The 19776-nt window shown below is 37.6% G+C and overlaps 1 protein-coding gene across 2 annotated transcripts in view; it reads right to left on the minus strand.

Moving 5' to 3' along the window:
- Positions 1-13588, minus strand: part of CKAP5 (cytoskeleton associated protein 5) — a 45131-nt gene extending 31543 nt beyond the window's left edge. For both annotated transcript variants that reach the window (XM_026849396.1, XM_026849397.1), the window contains exons 1-13: positions 13492-13588; positions 12763-12956; positions 11439-11645; positions 8786-8957; positions 7652-7784; positions 7263-7366; positions 6774-6887; positions 6440-6544; positions 3576-3665; positions 3308-3472; positions 2421-2549; positions 1395-1577; positions 337-450 (exon numbers count right to left, since the gene is read on the minus strand). In XM_026849396.1, the coding sequence (XP_026705197.1) occupies positions 337-450; positions 1395-1577; positions 2421-2549; positions 3308-3472; positions 3576-3665; positions 6440-6544; positions 6774-6887; positions 7263-7366; positions 7652-7784; positions 8786-8957; positions 11439-11645; positions 12763-12956; positions 13492-13548 (1767 nt within the window). In that variant the 5' untranslated portion in view covers positions 13549-13588. The remainder of the gene's footprint in view (positions 1-336; positions 451-1394; positions 1578-2420; positions 2550-3307; positions 3473-3575; positions 3666-6439; positions 6545-6773; positions 6888-7262; positions 7367-7651; positions 7785-8785; positions 8958-11438; positions 11646-12762; positions 12957-13491) is intronic.
- Between the last annotated feature and the right edge of the window lie 6188 nt (positions 13589-19776).

Below are 19776 nucleotides of genomic sequence, written 5' to 3' on the forward strand. Positions count from 1 at the left end.
TATCATTACTTTTTTCAGCTCTTCCTAGTTCAGGAACTACATGATACACCCTATTATATTAGCATGATTTATTGTTTACTGTCTTATGTGACCTGGTACCAAGAACAGCCTGAACAACAGGTGTATTTACCAGAACATATTAAACATCTGTTTCAATCTACAACAATCTGTTTCACCAGTTATGAATTCCATTTATTTAAATGTATTGCTTTCCCTTGTCCTAATAAAAAAAAAATCCCCAACTTCAGTGAAAAATTCTGTAGTAGCTGAAGAACTGATTAACTAAAGCTACTTATAAAAAGGACTTCATATTTCAGAGAATAGCAGAACACTCACCGAGAGCTCGGATTCAAATATTTCTTTGGTCTCAGGACCCTTCTTGCCTTTAGCCCCAGCACCTCCTGTACCTGCAGATGCAGCTGGTTTGCCTTTCTTTGGTGGGACTCCAGTCTAGAAAGGAAATGTGTCAGTTAGCCAAGATCAAACACATCTCTAGTTCATCAGGTACCAAAAGAACTGCTCTTTTTCCACACTCTACATTCTAATGTCTAAAAATAGGTACCTCTCTAGTACCATAACAGCTGAAGGCAAAGAAATAGTTTTCTGCTAAAGCTTATTTAATTTCTATATTGCTTTTAGACTACTAGGTTTTATAAAACATGTACAGTAACAGGGACATGCGTAACAGGGACATGCATAACAATGAAAGATGGAAAGGTAAAGAATGTATGTATTTGTGAAGGTTCAGGAAATAATTCATCTATATATTCTATGGATACTGATTAGATACTTTTCCAAGCTACCAGAGTATCAACAGATTTAAAAAAATATGATCCATTTTACTACTCACTTCCAGGTTTCCCACCTGGACAAGTAAATAGGGTATTAAAAAGACCGTCTATGCTACTTGGGTCCATTTTTAAAATCTAAATGATAATTTTGAAGTAATATAGGCTAATGGTTCAAATTATTTATGGTAACAAGCTAAAAACAACACTGAAGACAATACTCAACACTTAAGTAGTAACCTTGGTAGGTACAGGAAGAGACACTGAATTCAGCCAAATATTAATCACCACAGAGCACATTAATGTTACATCTGAGGCTCTTCTGAATGCCTCCAGTGGTCTACCACTATTTCAACATCAAAATCTGGTATTAAGACATAAATGACAAGACAGTTTGTATCACCAAAAACTGAGATTTCATTAAGCGCATTCTTGGAAAGTCCCACATGCTTTATGTTGTTGGGCTCACCTACTCCTACATAAGGACAGCAATCCCTCAGTGGAAGGAGATGTTCAACAGGCCACCTTTGATCTTCAATAAGTAACTATTCAATGCAATCACAGACAACTGTGATTGTCACACAATCTCTTGGCAATCTATCTTACCTTTGCAGCAGGTGCTTTTTTCAGTGGTCCTGGCTTGGTTGCTGCATCTTTTGTTTCTTTATCTCCACCAGTCCCTGAAAGAACAGGAGTCTTTCCAGTAATAGGCTTGCCTTCTTTTTTCTCAGCAGCTCCTCCTGTCTTTTTACCATAAACCAGTTCTACCTTCTCAGCACACTCTTTAATCTGACAAGCAGTTAAAAAAAGAAAAAAGGGAAGAGGAGGGGAAAAAAAAAATCTATTTAGCTACCACAATTGGATGTACAATCTCCCTTCAACAACAGCGGCTCAAACTTGACTACTTTGGCAAGAACATGAAGAGTTTCAGTTGTTTACTTCACAAAATTTTTGTTATCCTGTGTTACTACTGTAAGGAATGTTAACCAGTCAGTGGCACCAGCCATCACTGTACTGCTAGAGTAATTTTCCTAGTTCAAAATAAAGTGGATTTATAAACATAGAAAGCATTGACACCCCCACCCCAGTACTCAGAAATGCTCTAAAGAGCAATTCTAAGCACCTCAAATTATAAAAATCAGTCAAACCTGACAGCTTATGCAAAAGCATGAAAACTTTGTTACCGGAAATAAGTCTTTAATACCAAATCCTGTCTAGTAATAATGAATTAGACCATGTACTTGTGACATAAAATTCTAAACTTTATTTCAGACAGAGAGTGTTCAAAACCCCAAAACCAACCAACAAAAAAAGGAAATTAAACCTCACAGGCCACCTCACAGATAATATAGCCTTAAAGACAAACAGATATTTTACATAAGAATGAAAAGGTGCAGTGTTAGCCTACTAATGCATTTTAGGTACTGGAAGTCAAATTAAAAATGCCTGACAATCTAGCAATAAAAGATTTTCAGATTCCCTGCAACATCTGTAACTTTTAAGTAAAAAAAAAATTTCAAAAATCTATGCTGAAAGTCATTAGCTAAAGCATTCTCTTTAGTCTTCTATAGCCTAAAATGCATCTTAAATGGGTAAACGGAGCATTTTCTACAACATTTATAACAAACTCACCCGATCAAGCTTTAGCTTGTCTACATCTGCTAGAAAAGGATTCACAGCTTTCTCTCCAGCCACTTTCAAGGCAGTACCTAATGCTTCAAATCCAGCATCTCTTACTTCAGGAGCAGAATCGTTGATATGCTACAGAGAAAGACAACTTGTATCATATGACTTGCAGCTCATATCTAAACAGATTCTTAAACCCATCTTCTGTACAAATCCCATCCCCTTATATCTATAGCTACTGCAGAATAATCTGTAACATTCCATTGCAGTAAGAAAAAGGTTGTTTTTCAACTTCTATTTTCCTATGTGCTGATCAAGTCTACTGTTTCTCAGAGACATCCAGTTTTCCATATTTGGATCTTTCACACAGCAAGAAGAGGGTAAACATTCATGCTTTAATAGATACTGCAACACCATGAACATTCACAAGTAGTTCTGCAACCCTGTTCAAATCCCCATTTTTGAAGCCAGGGATGTTTCCCATAACAAGGAAAGGGCTATTTTGAAATGAGAAAAAACATTCATCATTATCATTTACACTGATACACTAGTGTATAATTGGAAATCACTAGATGGTTCCTTTATTCATGGTAGATTAACATGTAGCATTCCAGCAAAAGCTTGCTAGAGATGCCTGCAAGAAGCAAGTGGCATAGTGCCCAGAAGTTTAATAGTTGCAAATCACTATCTTAAACCTTCAGTTTCACAGAAGCTAAGAAAAAGGAGACTAAACTGTTCCCATGACTGACAGTCACCTTCAAGTTTGCCATCAGTCAAAGCTGACTCTGATGGCTACCCCTACCCAGAAGGATCTTTCTTCCAAAACAATTCAATGCTTCACAACAACAGTACTTGAGTCAATGCCAGGGAAGTACCAAGTCCTCCTGCTTTACCTTGAGAAGTGCAGCACAGAAAGGCTTTAAGAGGCTTTTTGGCAGAGTAGAAGGTGTGCAGTGACGGAAGCTTCTTGCAATGAAAAGAGATGTTTGTTGCTTAATTGTTGGGTTTTTGTTGTCCATCACTGCCAACACATCTTCACTTATGTTCTGCAATGTGGTCTACAGCATTGGATAAAGAAGTCATTAGTTTCAGTAAAGAGAAAAGCAAATCAAAATTAGAGACCAATTCTCAGATAATGGGAAAACTGTCACTCTTGCTTACTGTAAGAAAGATTGCATCAATGGCCTCCTGCAGTGCCTGCACTACCTGTGGCTTCTTCTCTTTAAATTTCTCCAGGATTGTTGGAACAACCTATGGAAAATGAAACAGAAGAAAAAGTCAATCTATTCTTCACTAATGTAACTGGAGAGCCTGATAAGGCTGCTCCATGGTATTTTTCAGAGAACCAAATAATGCAGACATCACTGCTGCCCCTTCAAGGGGTACACAACAGCAGTATGAAATAGTTTATTCTACCTGATCTCCAAGATTAAATTCATTCCAGCCACTCTATTAACAAACACAGATTTTTGAGCAATTTCATAGCAAAGCTAAACAAAAGGCAGATATACAAGTTCACATAATTACAGGTGAATACTCTGGCTCTACTGGTCTGGATCACAGAGCAAATAGAACGGAAATTAAACAATGTCACAGCACAGACTGGTATGCTCCTATACTGTAAGAATCCAATAAGGTACATAACCTTCATCCCCTCTTCCGCGGCTTCCTGACAGCACTCAGCATGGCTCATTAAGAAGCCCTCATTTGATCCACAGCTGACAAGACCATGGTTCTAAAGCAACCTGAACCCTTCCTGGAACACTATTTTTTTGATCTATCACCTTGAAAAAGCACACTTGACACTAAAATAAGACATACTGGAATTTCACAGCAGTTTATACCCAGTCCAGCTACTCAAGTCAGTTACTGCTGAAAAATAAAATAAATAAGCAAGCTCCCCCAATTAGCAGACATTGTCATGTGCCAGTAATACGAGCAGTTCCATTTAAATATCATTTTTGTAATAGTAAGAACTTCTGTCAGCGAACCAGAAACATGCAGAGCTTTTAACTGTGGAAAGCAGCCTATTTTCAAGATTTTCATAAACATAACATAGTTAATATTTTGGAAGCAGTCTGATGCCTTACAGAAGTTATAAATTCTTGCATAATGCAAAATAGATTTTCCATAGACAATACTTTCTACTCAGAAGCCGACTATGAGATCTCAACCCCTTGTAACACACAGTGACCTAGGCTCAGCTGGTAACCTTTGCCAGGCCGCAACTTGCAAATTCCCTGTTCACAAAGACTTTAGCACTAAAAAAACTTCAATTAACTCAGAATGCATAAAGACTCTCATACATGCTACTGCAGGTGCTATATACCCCTAAACCCTACAGAGAACAAAGTCATAAGAAAGAGGTACTTAAAACCATTAAGCCTGTTTTAGAAAATGCTGACACCTAGAATATTTTTTTGGCATGGAATCACAGACTCATCAAGGTTGGAAAAGACCTTGAAGATCATCTAGTCCAACCCAGTGGGGACTCCACCACTGCCCTGGGCAGCCCATTCCAACGCCTCACAAACCCTTCTGGAAAGAAATGCTTCCTAACATCCAGTTTAAACCTTCCCAGGCGCAACTTGAGGCCATTCCCTCTTATTTTGTCACTTACTACTTCGGTGAAAGTAGAAGCCATATCTTATGTGAGAGAGCAAGGGAGAGAGAGAAGAAAAGACAGTCCTGGGCTCCAAAGGCAGTCACAGGCATTGAAATTGGGCCACATGCACTCAATTACTGTGAGTAATCACTGTTGTTTTAACATAGACTGCAGATTGTAACATGACAGTCCTATATTTAACTAATAGAGTTTATAACAACTCCACAAGTCTAGCAACAGTTCTGTTTTATAACATTTTGAATGCCTGCTCTCAGGAGAAGTCTACATCTTCCTCACTAGTAAACAAATCCAGCAAAAAAATCAAGTAAACTGGTAAAATGAGCGCTGAGATTATGCAATTCACAGCTGCCATTACAGTACTGAAAGAGTCATCTTCTCAACACCATTTGCTTGGCAACCACGGAGCTATACCCTTATTTCAGAAACTCAGCTTTTCCAATATAACTTTGTAGCTATGAGAGTTAACCTTTAAAACACAAATCAAGTCTAAGAATGCTTCTTGCAACTAGACAGCTTTCAGAATGAAAGAGACTTTGTCCAAACTGTTGTTCAGAGTTCAGGAGACTTGAATGTCTCTGAAGCAGTGAGATTCAGTAACGTAACACTACTGGCAGCCAAACACATTATTCTTTCTGTCTAAACTGTACTCCCATCACTCTTGCTTAGTACAAGAAAGAGTTGATTAAGCAGGTTAAAGAACACAGCAACAGAGGCTTGAGAAACAAGTGAGATAACTACAACTAATTAAAAGCTCCCTTTCTTTCAAGACACTGGTTAAGCTTCCCTGTATTCCCAGATATTAACTGTTGATAAGAAAAGAGTAGCAAAGGAGAACAGAGAAGAGTATTAAACTAGGGCACAAGATCATTTTGGTACAAAAAATCTTCATAGCCCAGCTATTTAAAGCAGACAAAAAACCCCACAAAACCCAAACAACAAACAGAAAAGCCAGCACCAACCCCCTCCCAACATTCAAAAAAGCCCAACCAACCTAAAACATACATCATGGGGCAGCTAAGTAGAATTTGGGTTCAGAAGGTTTTTTTCCCCACTGTGGCCTACAAACGCATTTCTGCGGGTGCATCTCCAGGATGAGGTGATGTAAATAAAGCTCATTTCATGGTAGAGTAATTCAGAGTTGTCACAGTATAGAAGATTTATTGCAATAGTAATCTTCATGTTGTGGAATGTGAATAAACAAGGTCCATTTAACCTTAAGCTGCAAGATATCCTGTCAGATATATCACTGCTTGCTCCATTAAGAGGTAGGTAAGCATTCATGATTATGTAAAGAATACCTTTGATAAATACCAAGGTTTGACAGGAAAAAAAAGCCAAAACAAAAGTAAGGTGTCCAGCATCAATAAAAACAGGGAAAAAAGTACATACTCTTACTTACATGCCCTGCATACTGTCCAAATTTCTTTCGGAGGCCAGCAGCTAGTCCAGCAAGGCATTTGGCAGCCAAAGCAACTAACATGACATTTGTATCCTTTCCAACAACCTGAAGAGAAAAACAAACCCCCAAGAAGTTAAAGACCGGAAATCCAAGTTTCAGAGACTTGAAAGAATTTCTTAAGAACAGTCAGTGGGCCACAGATTGGGTTACTTTCACAACTGTTCCAGGTCTTCATTTTCTCCTTGGGTATATTATCTCAGCTGTAACTTTTAAAGTGTAATACAAATAAGTTAAAAAAAACATGAAACCATATGTGCACTCTGGGTTTTATTACCTTTTTGAGAACTTTCACCAAGTCTGCATAGTCTCCTGATTCCAATTTGGGATTTTTCACTAGCAATTCAACAGCTTCTAGAGCTTCTTTCCTTTCTTGCCACTTTTTTGCTTCCTGCAGAGCAAATAATTTGCATTAATTTATAAATGCAGACAGTTCTAGAGAAGCATACTTGCCACAAATCATAGATTTTAAAACTTAATTCTATCCTGAGAAAGCCGAAGTCTCCGTACAGTTCAACATCAATAGCTGAAATGAAATATCAAGTACAGTCCTTTCCCAGGATATATCTCAACTCCTTAAAATTACAGCTTTCTTGCTGGTAAGTCAACATTTGAGACTTATTTATCATAGTCTATATTACACTTACATGAATCTGTTATTATCCATATAGCAGTAAAGCATATATTGCAGAATACCAGTACGTCTTAAGACTCATTAACTCCACATATCATAGAATTAACTGGTAGTATTTAAATTTATGCTTACTATTTTCTCGTAGAAGTCTTTGGGAAGCTTGGAAAGAATTTCTACAGCTTCAAGCAACTCATATGCATCTACTTGTGGCACCGCCTCTTCCTCATCATCACCTCCTGCAACCAAAAGAGAGAAAAATATAAGCAGAGTGACAAATGAAATTTTGACTACAGCACCACCTAAGGCTCATTGTTTAAGAAGCTCTGATCTTGCTATTCTGAAGGACAGATATATAAAGGTGCATATAAAGTTTTTGCTCCAGCCATGTTTTCTTGTTGTGTACTACACCTCATGTTTTGCACCAGTTTGAGTAAAAGCACCTTTACATTTTAATGCATTCTTTCACAAATAATATACCAGTGATATACTTTCCAATGGAACTCAGAGATTAAATAATTTACCTCCATCTGCATCTCCTCCAACTGCCTGCTGCTGCTCAAATTTTGCTTTCAGCTCCTGTTGGGAACGCAGGAACCTGCTCTGCTTAGGAGCAGCTGATGACACTTTGACCCACTCTTCTTCCAGTTCTTTTAGCTGCCAGAAGGGAAAAGAATCATTGCATCAGAGACACTGTGCACATACCCCAGGACAAGTGATGCTTCCCGGAAAGCAGTGGAGTTTTCCCATTTCAAAGCCATGATAGCAATACCTTTCAAATTCTTTTATCTCCACCAAAAAAGTGACTACCCCTTCACATGTACTGTTCAGAAACTTTTGACCAAGTATATCCACAGAACAGAGTATCACCAACAACAATATCAAAGCAAAGCATTTACATAAGAACAAACTGTAGAACAGTCAGAATGGTGTGTCCCCTCTATAGAAGCTTTAAAATAAAAATGGCTGAGCACGAAGGAATCTTTTTGTTACAAGCATGCTATTATTACACACTCTAACTAAGAGAAAACAAACATGTTGAGCTACATTTGAGGAGACAGGAGGGTTTTTTTAAATCATGACTTTTTCCTGAAAGTTACTGCTTTCCACCTGAACACAATTAACTCAAGTGGGTTGGAAGGAAAGATGCATAAATAATTTATAAAGTTTTAAAAGACCAGAATATTCCACCTCCAATAGCATAGTTATCTACCATAACGTAATGCCACTTCCTGAAGTGGAATAGACATCCTGAGTACCACCAGAACGAGTCTGAAGGGCTGTGTAGAGGAAAAACTTCAGGAAAAAAAAAAAAGAATAGGAAAATGATTGACTTGAAAACTTTCAATCCAAGAGTCTTTTATAAGGGTAACTATTTGCCCTTGTGTTAGGTCTTCAGGAAATACCATTCTACTTCTCAAATTCTCCCCTCAGTTTCTATATGATGCTTCCTCCCCACCACCACTTCACATATATTCAATTTGTTCACAAATACCAAAGAGGGACTAAGGTTTTTGGTAAAGTTACAGGAAGCTAAAAAATGATGTTGCTGTTACTCAAATATTCCAGCTTTAAGAATGCCCAATACCACAGGATCAGGGAGGGTGAGCATGCAAGTGCTTTCTCAAATGCCTGGATACAGACTACTTTCTGCCTACCTGAACAGAATTTATGTTCTGCAATGGAGGTCTCAGAGCATCCCTTATCCAACGGTAGATCTCGACAGCAAGGAGTTTGGCTTCATCTCGAACAGCCTTTTCCCGAGACTCGAAGAGTTTTGGCAATATTTTAATGATTGGCTTCAGTGAGATTATTTTTGAACCAAATTCACTGAAAGTTAAACACATGGAATAGCATCAGTGTCCAGGTAGGAACCAGAGTGATCCACAAATAACTTTTTTTTAACAATCTGTGAAATGCTTCCAGTGCACATTTAGGGATTCTGTCATTTACTCAAATCATTATTATAGCTATTATTTTATGAAGCCACTAAGCTACTGTAAAATTTAAAGAATATTTGCCCTCCACATCCAGCTTGGATTTACAAAATCAGGCCTCTGAAATTACTTCAAAGCACTTAATCCAATCTGCTGCTTAAAACTGTTCCCTTGCCAGGGGGAAAGAAATATAAAAGAAAAAAAAAGAGAAAAAGAAAAGTGTCCTTAGACCAAAATTTGTATGACCTACTTTTTTTTTTTTTTAAATCAGAATAGAATCTCCTTTGTCTATCCTTGGAGACAAACCGCAGTAAAAGCATTAGTCACTTTTCCACTTGTTGGACCAGATAATTATAGTGAGCCTGGGTCGTCATCACAGAAAACACACGTGTTGAAATTTGTGCTGCTGAAAGGACACATAAAACAAGTTTCCCCAGCCAATCACCCTTCCCTGTCAGCAGGTTCTACATGTTGTTGAACTCAATACACTAAACTTCCTTTTTCAATCACTGCTGAATGCGAAGTTCTTGTCTTTTCATACAGTTAAACCGTTAAAGTTCTTAAAGCATCATATCTAAATTACCTCAGAAGCTATAATTTTTTTTGATTCAGAAGCATTTTTCCTTGAGGATTCTGAACTAACCTTTCTGCCAATCACACTTCTGCTGCTTTCTAAACAAGTACCACAAGAAAAAGATAGTAAAAGTGGCTGCTCAAGAACTAAAGCCTACATGTCTCACTTTCTAAAAATTTTGGTGCTGAACATTTTATTGCCAATCCCACCTTGAGAAATATTATTAAAACCTACAAAAGAAGCTCCTGTCTTCAAAACACAATTTAAATGCAGAATATGAACGAACGAGTTGTCCAAGATTTTTCTACCATGACTCAAAAAAGACCATATTATAAGAAGCGCCTATGCAAATTCTCTTATTTTTTTATCCAATTCATAGAATATTATTTAATTCTAATCCATATAACAACAGAAGAAAAAACAGAAAACTTTAGCACAAGGTTAAAAAACACCAGCAGCTAAACTAGTTATGTACTCAAGCTACCCACCTAGGTACAACATAAGACAACTGTTGTTATCAATGCAGAAACCCTGTCAAAGCACAAGACAATTTTACATAGCAACACAGCTCAGAAGCAGAAGATGAAGGTTAAGTCAACAAGGCTCCATGAGAGACTTCTGATCTTGCCATCTCAAAGATAATAAAATACTGCGTATGAAAAAAAAATAGGCAGGTGTTGCACATCTTATAGGCATGATTAGTTGAAAGATACTGAGGAAGGTTATGCAGCTTTATAATTACACTGTACTGTTTAAAGGACATTTGACTAGATAAGGCAATTTAAAATAGCTAAAATATATTCTTAAATGTGGGACAGTAGTTCCACTTAGTAGAAAGCAAAGGTAATGTGCTAAGCCCAGTGCTTTGATTTTTCTTACAGAAGCCCAAAACAGTTAGTTTAACAAGGCCAATCTACATGTATGCCTCAGCAAGTTCTCTAAAAGAATACCTAGCATAAGACATCTCCATCTGTGTAATAGTTTTTACATGAACTACTTTAATCAGAGAAATGTGTTCTGCCTATTAATACCAAAATTATGTTTCCTTTTAAAAAAAAAAAATCAAATGGACAGTTATTTATATATAAACCAGGTATATGAATGACAAAAATCACAGTATTTTTCACTCAAAGGCAGCAAACATACTAGAAGTGCAACAACAAAAAAATTTTCCAAATCTAATCCTTGAAACCAACTACCCCACCTTAATTTAATTGGATTTGACTTTTAGGGAACATTATAAGCTTTTCTTTTTAATAAAGAGATTATTATATGGACAATGGAAATTTACTGTGCAATGACCTTTTTTTTCCTTTCTTCCAAAAACACACACCACGTACCCAATTAAAGATATTCACACCAGTGAGGAAAACAGTGAGGTTTTTTTAAAAAAGTTTTTTTTTTAAAAAGATGACATTTTAGTTTTCCCATCAGTGAGTTTATTGCAGCTATTCAGTAAATAAGCTCCACAGCCTGGAACAAGACACACTAATCCTGCCCTTCTTTCAGAGGTCCATTGTGAAAATAGAAATTTGGTAAACAGTTGCCTTGAACTAAAGTGATCCAGATGAGGCTTGTACAACAAAGACATCCCTCACATCTAACAAGCCCCATGATGCTCTCAACTGTTGTTGTCAGAAAATATCAGTTCAGTAAAGATACATCCTATTCAGCGAGAGCCTGATAAAGATTTAAGCAACAAATTTGACTCTACATACTGCTGGAGTGAGAGAAAAAGTTAAAAAAAAAAAACCAAACACTGCCATCTCCCCCACCCTGAACTAAAAAGTAAAAGCTTACCTCAGTGCTTTCCTCAGTGTCTCTATACATGCAACTATGATTTTGGGGTTTTTGTTGTCCAGACCCTTTAGTAATTCTTCTTGTACTGCCTCCCCTTTCTCAATTTCTATATACATTAGACATATATCTAGACCCAGCTCTTTTGCTCTGGCTTTTGGCTGATTGAACACTTTATTTACAACTCCAGACGCTACTTCTCCTGTTGTCCTGAAAGATAAGAGTGTGTTACTTTTGGAACATTTAAGCAAATTAGATGTTCTACACCATTATCCACAGACAAAAGCACACACAACACCCAAAATATGGATTAAAACTCAGCAAGTCGTCATGTGATACAGACTACTTTCTAAGTTAACTTTGACGGTAATAACCTTTTTTAAGAGATGACTTCAACCTCTAGTTTAATCAAAAGAACTCCTGCAGACTGGAGTGCTAGTTAACATGTTCCTAATACTGGACTATACCAGACAGTGAGTAGTAGACATTTTCTCAAAAGTGCATTCATTAATATACATTAGTTAAGTTCCACAAATAAATGTCATTTTCCAGAACTGCATACATTACAGTTAGCTAACATAGCACGAGCACATAATCCCAGCACAGAAATTCATCTATTTCAAAGTTTCCAATCAGCTAAATAATTCACACCACGCTTTTAAATCAAGGTGTTTGGAAGGTCATTAGTTTTTAAACAAAGCTTTAGGTGTGTTAATTTGGTTTTTAAATAAGACTTTTATTCATTTCATCAGGTCACAAAGTCAGTGGACCAAAGCACTGATCTAGCCCATTCAGTGTTTATTTCACTCTCAGAAGAGCAGGATATTTCATAGGCTAGACAACGGCGCAATACTAAAAATCATCCTGTGATGAAATTGGCAGGTATGAAGATTCATACTGGTTGTTGGATGCACCACCACATAAACATAACTCTATTTTATTTCATGGATGAATTACACAATTATCTCCTTGGAAAAAAGGGCTGCCTTTTATGTATAGACTTAGTTAGACAAGAACAGGGATTCTAGTACACAGCACCTATATGACCAAATTACTGAATCACTTTTGCTACTTGTCATAAATCTTTACTATTGCCTTTAATAGTTTCTTTGAACACTGTAAGCCATTTCTGACAAGAATGCACATGGAGGCCATCTACAAGAAGAGTCTACCATTGAGCAAATTCTCCAGATTAGAAGGCAAGTTCTGCTCCAAAGAGTGAAGATCAGAATTGTTAGTGGCCACTGTACAATCTATCTGCAGCCTTTCTCAGAGAGCACATTAAACTGTCATAACACCCTACTAAGAGCAAGAAAAGGATACTTACTTGCCAGCTACATGAGCATTTTCAACATAAGCGAGAGCTGCTTCAAGTCCTTTCAACTGAGCCACTGCATTGGAGTCTGTCACAAATTTCTTTATCAATCCAAGATATTTGGACCACTCGGGACTCTTTTCATCATCTATCTTCTGGAAGAGCTTGAGGGCTTCTTCATAACCATTTAATCTGGCTTTCCACAGCTGGAAGCAGAAGTCAGATATTTATAAATGTTGTGCTAGTACAATCTTAACTCACCAATCTTGCAAAGTTCTTCAATCATAGTTGAAAGTGTGCTCAGTAAACTGGAATCTGCAAGATTTCTCTTCAATGACTACATGAATAATGTGCAACAAGACAAAATACTCCTGACAAGAATGATCTGGACAGAGATGCCAGTCTTCCCCAGTGCTCTTCATAAGCTTTAACAACTACCGATCAGTAGGTGGGAGCCCAACAATAGTTTCAGCTACAGTTGAGAAATTTCTCCACATGAATGAGTTCACCAATCTTTCAGCATACAATCTTACACCATACAGATTATGATGCTATTAAATTCTGCCTAATAAATATTATTCAGCCACTAGTTTAGTTAGAACTGATGCAGTTTCAGATCTGTTAACACACATGCTGTGTGGCTGTTGAGATCACCTAACTACGGTGTACTTCAGGAGAGAAGTAACAGAATCACCACAGAGAGATACACAGCAAGCCAAACCCAAAGACAAGATTTCCTACCTTGTGTTCACATTTCTGGTCAATGGGCAGTTTCATCCACTCACTGTCGTCCCCCATTGTAATTCAGGTTCTCCCTATAATTACAGCAATTCCTGTGGGGATAAGGAGAAGTTAGAACACATCAAAACACGTCCTTTGCTACCCACAACATTCATCTACTCAGAAAAAAAAAAAAAAAAAAAAAAATTCTGTAGTAAATCTTATTGCTAATGTGCAGCCCAAGCTTGTAAATATTTTTAGATACACACTACTAAGACTAGACCACTATTTTGTTAGCTCTGGAAAGCTTCCAGAAGCCATTAAGGATTAGAAAACAGTGCAATTTGTAATATTTCAGGCACTAGAAGACTCAATCTGTGAAAGTTTGAGTAAACTGAAAACTCATGCAGAATATAACCTCAGAATATAATCTGAAATTGAAGAAAGTGTACTATGATTAAGCACTAACACGAAATGAGTACCCATCAACACTAGAAAACTGACTCTTGCTGACACGTGCTTTCAGCAACAGGTGCCACGAATGAGTGTCAAAAAATAATCGGGTGCCTGTGTAAGGACAACCATTTTAACAACTTTACAAACACCACAAATGAAGTCAACAGTACTGCAAGAGGAACAAAACCCATTTTTGCAAGCTGGCCACTTTATGCCCTAATTCTAATGTAGCCAGAGTCAGCAACTGTCGACAAGAGACCAATTTCTTACCAGACTTAGGGCTCAACTCCTTACACATTCAAAGTTCCTGAGTGTTTCCTCCTCCTCCTCCTCCCCCCCCCTTTATTAAAATAGGGATGCTGACCATTAGGGTATGAGAGACCTCAGGCTCAATGCCCATCTCAGACACATTGCAGAACTAACCTAACTGCTCAGAGAATAACAGGAAAATGCCTGACACTTTGATCAGCAAAATGAAAATAGCAGCAGCATTAATGAGGGCTCCCAACATTATTTATACAAACAAAACCAAACCAGAGAATAACACATTCCAGCACAACAGTTCAAACGCATAGACAAAGATGACTAAAATTCTAAAAACTGGACAGCATATACAACAATTTATCAATAAAGGCATGTAAAAATACATAATGCTAGCAGAATATTCTTAACGCAAATTCAGCCTACGCCAGCAAAGCTGCATACTTTAACCTACAAAGTGTTTCACCTAATGCACAGAGGTTCTCTGCAGAAAATTAACCCCTAGAAGTAGAAGCACGATTTCACTGGTGTAAGTTAATATAAGCAAGTTCTCCAAATCCTTGTCAGCCACACAGCACTAACATACAGCTAACTTGACAGCAAAATTCGGCTAACAACAGTCCACAATAAAACCAGTATTTTTTCCTCATTCCTGGATTAGTTAGAAGATACTTTAAAAAAAAAGTATCACAACCCAAACCCCTCAATAATTAAAAAAAAAAAAAAAAATCAAACCAAACAAAAAAAACCCAAACTACACTAAGTTTACCTTAAATATTTATAAATTCCTATGAATGTTAATACTGTTCTCAGTATAATTGCATAAACCTACTAATTTGCCCATTGGCAATAAAACAAAAGTCAATGTCAGGACAGACGTTGACTACGCATATAAACAAGTGTATCCAGGCATTATTATGGTTTGTCCTTCTCATTTCACAGTGATGTGGATATTTTTTCTTGCGATCAGCACAGTTGCACTGAGAAGTCTGCTTTTTAAGCAAAAAAAAAAAAAGCAAAAAAAATGTTGAGAAAGCCAAAGATGAAAAACTTGATTAACCCCTAGAACTACAAACCACTGAGAACTACGGGATCACTCTGCTCATTATGTAAGAAATTAAGTACCCAGAGGTGAGGCTAGTTAAAGCCCATTCTAATGAACTGTTAATTCTGGTACACTATATTTTTAAATGTACAACTTACTAAAAAAAAAAAAAAAAATCTGGGTTAAATACTGGTCACACCATTCCTCCACATTAGGAATGGACAATAAAAAGGTACTCTGACTTAAAAAAAAAAACAACACAAAAACTCAAGCTTTGAAATGCCATACTGAGACCAATCAGAAGAGGTCAATAGGTCAAGTGAGTTACTACATCTTTTTGCATAGAAGCTCCACCAGCCTTTTGGAACAGATTCTGTTTTCACCTGTTTAAAACTCTTCTGCTTTCTTTTTCCGTACCCAAACCTCTAATTTGTTTTCTTATGCCTTCCTTCAGCATACTGAAAGAGAGGGTTCAAAATTAAATACAAATCAACAGCCTCCTGATTCAAATTCAGGGCATTTTACCTATTTAAAAAAGCTAAAAGCACACATGCCCCCAACCAAAAAAAGCCACCCCACATGCAAAAGCAAGAGACTCCTAGCAAACATGGAGGTGGGGGGTAAAACTATACCTAGCTCTGATTATGATGATTTCTCTCCAAAAGCAAAAATGAGACTGCATTCATATTAAAAACTTCTCAAATAGCTCACCTAGCGAAGGATGCAGGAATGCCCTAGTGTGAATGCAGTCACAGCAGCACATTTCCTCTGTCCTTCAAGTTAGTTCTGCAGCCAAGTGTCATCAGGAAAGATGCAGCTTTGTATTAGGAATACCTTCATTGTAAGGTATCACTATAGAAATAACGGGGTATTTCCCCATGGCAAACAGATACGGCAACCTCTTCCCAAACTCACACATGCCCTTGCCAAGAAGCAGCAGAGTGAACTTAATAGGAAATTCAGCAGTTGTGAATCTTGCTCAGAAATTTGGAGGTGATTCAAGCCATTACCTCTCTGTATCATTTTGTTGAGGAAAGCATAAGGAACCAATACAACAATAGTTATTTACAAAGAAAACAGTAATAAAGCACTAACACACCTGCCAGCAGCAGAAACATCAGAATAAAGAGTTCTGGCACATGTACCAAGACAAATTCCTATCCACACCAAGACAAACTCCTATCTACACCCTGTTCTTTTAGAAAACTCAGCAGCATGAACTTCCTACTTCAGCAATAAAAACACATTTATTTCTCTCCAGAAATCTGTTCTGCCAAGGAAAACCTTACTGTAGGACAGCAACTACCTTACTACCATCCTAAAAATCAGTTCAAACCCTGAAGTCTGGAGCAACGCTATTAAAAGGCTTTGTCCATAGCAAGGCTGGTACTGATTTACAAGGATTTTTACCCTTACACATATACAATTCATTGCTACAAAGTACCATCACTTGCTCATACACTCCATCCATGCATGACAGAACCTAGAAGAAAAAGATCTAGGATTTCCCCTCCCAACATCACACATACTCAACCTGCTGGGGGAAAATACATGTGATAAGACAGACATAGGGGAGGGGAGACAGAAGACCATGAAGCAGCGTGTATCTTCTCAGGCATTTTTTTCAGTGTGGTCAAGCCAGTTCCCCTACTATTTTTAGTCGTTAACATCTACAATGGTTACTTCAATTATAAAATGGGTTAAGTTGCCTTCTGTGCTCAATCTGGCATCTAAAAATAGTGATAAAATTATACTTGCCCCCTCCCTCAATAACTTACAAATCCCTTTAGAACAGACAGTATTCCCTGGTCACAGAGGGAGTGCTCCTTCTTAGACATCCATCTTTCTAGCTTTATCACTGCTCACGTCTGTCCTAATGCCAACATCTTGTACTGTCTACATCTTGCATTTACCAGAAGAAGGGACTGTTGTTTCTCCCTTCAATTAAGTCACTGGGTTCTGTAGGTTCATAGAACATCCTGCATTCAACAAAAAGCTGTTTTGGGGTTTTTTTTTTAAAGCTTCTTTGCAAAGACATGTAAACCTCCAGCCATTACTTCTCAACATCCAAATAGCAAGTAGCCTCATTATACAATAACGCAGCAAAATTATGTTATTACTAGTGAATTTGCAGGATTGAAGCATTTGACCTACATAGCTTTCTTGTTACAACTCAGAACAGATTTAACTCTTTCAGTAATAACATCCATCTTCACAGAATCCAGAAAAAAAGACCACTAAAGTGACTGAACCACCAAAAAGTAAGTGTTATGAGAGAGGTTTGTTATTAATGTAGTCAATATAACATTTCCAAAAGCAAGTCAGCTGAGGCATCTGCAATGGAGATGCATAACAAATCTTCTGTGACAGCTCTTGGCAGGACAAGTTCTTATATTATGGAGCAGTGAGAAAACGAAGACCATCAAGGAAAGAATAGTCTTTCAAAGGGAAACCACGCAAAAGCAGCAGGAGCAGAAAATACTTGCAAGACAGCACAAATGCAAGAATTTCAAATGTAAAAGTGAGATTTCCCCATTGAATATAAGGAAGTTTAAGAAACAAATTTATCAACACATTAAGAGATTATGGGAAAGTGTCAATACATGAAAGTTTGGATTAACCACGCACTGCTCTGAACAGCTCCCACTCATCTTCTAAATAAATGCTTTCTCTGCTACAATTTTTGAGGGCTGAATAGCATCAACCTTAGAGCTTCATAGTATGGGGTACTGCTAAAGAAAATTCGTTCATTGTAAACATCCTGAAATGTATTTTATTTTGAAGAATACATTTATCACCTATCACTATATTTTATTGTGAAGTTTCAGCTTCCAGACCATTTTCTACAGAAAATGTGCGATGACAAACTAGGAAGCCATTTTATGCTAAACAAAACCAGAATTTATCAATACTGATTGTTCAGTTCTCCCTACTCACTTCCACCTATTGAACATCAACGCTGCACAAGAGCATCAAGCATTTTCATATTTTGAAAACTTCTCAAAAACTCAAAAGAGCAAGTTTTGAGAAAGCAAGACAGGTCTTTTTAAAGGAAATAATCTGTTTGTAATGTTCCTATACAGTAGGGTATATACTTGGAGAGCATATAGCTGTTATGTTACATTTCAGATGAAATTATACTTCTTAGTAGATAGTTCTCTGTCAATGCAAGCTACAGTTTTCCTAGCAGAAATAATATTTATTTGTTTAATGACAGTTTTGGGTCATATGTGCTCTTTGGCTCTGAAAAGATGAAATTTCACTTTCTTAGAAATTTCACCCAGCATGTTTGCGGTATTTGCCAACTAAACCTTCTCATTAGATACAACATAAAGTAGCCCAGAAAAAAGGCTGAAAAATTCAAGTAATCATAATATAGTTGGGGGTTTTTGTGTGGGTTTTTTTTTGGGTTGGTTTTTTTTTTTTTTTTTTTTTTTTTTTTTTTTTACACAACACCTGGACACAATAAGTATTTTAAAGAGCACACAAATCTAAGAACTAAAGCCTCGTCAGTGAAATAATGCAATTGCTTTAGTAAATTCCACATTATCAAAAGGAAAACTGACATCCAGCTAGCAACCCTGAACTACAGATATATGCAGGAGAACAAAAAATCAGAAGTTTCAGTCAGACTGTAAACATGCTTTCCAGCTTCAGTCTACGTATCTTTTGATGGCAGACAAAAAGAATGAGAGGTTAAAAAAACCACCTTAGATTATTTGCTGCTTAGGCAATAAAAATTTCTTAGGACTTTAAAGGCTGGCATTTTTCAATTAAAAGACAAATTAGAAGTTGCAAGATACAGAGGCTCTTGATGAAAGGCAAGGAGGATCCCAGAATAATGAAAAAGGAGAAACATATGCTAAAAAGGATTTGTTTTGCAGGTTGTGGAGTAGATTGCAGCTGAGAGAAGATACTGCTTCAGCAGCAATGAAATGGCATTCAAGAATAAAGAGCATTAAATCCTCTCTTGCCTGCTCTAACTCATTTGTCCTAACACAGCTCAGTGACATCTTGGTGGCACAAATGGCACATTACTGGTAAGGGAAATAATTTTTCTTGAAAAATATCTTTTAATACATGATCTCTGAAAGTAGCTGAGGCCGTTCTTTCCATCCACCTAAAACTGAGAGACAATACAAAATAAACTGACCTTCTGCCTCAGCGAAGATAAAAAGATTTTTTTACTGCATGGGTAAGCCTGAAGCAAAGCCAGTCTTAGAGAGCAGAGAGGGGCAAGAGGGAAAAGGGCAACCCACGGGCAAGTTTGCATGCGCCGACATAATTCTAAGGGTGGCCGCCTGGACTGAAAGATGTCCGTGGGGCCGTGCTCGTCAGCTGCAAACTCCCCCATCCCTGCGGCGTGGAAAGACTCATGTGATGTTCTTTAAAAGGACGGCCTGAGCTGCTGCTGCTGCTGAAGGGAAGATCCCGCGGAGACATCACACCCCAGGGCCGACCACCGCCAGCCCTCCTTCTCCCCGGGAAGCACCCGGCCCCGCCGCCGCCTTCCAGAGGAGCACCCCTGCACTCCCGCCCGCTCC

This window comes from Athene cunicularia (genome assembly GCF_003259725.1).
Source record: "Athene cunicularia isolate RWA chromosome 5 unlocalized genomic scaffold, athCun1 chr5_part1, whole genome shotgun sequence".
NCBI classification, from domain to species: Eukaryota; Metazoa; Chordata; class Aves; order Strigiformes; family Strigidae; genus Athene; species Athene cunicularia.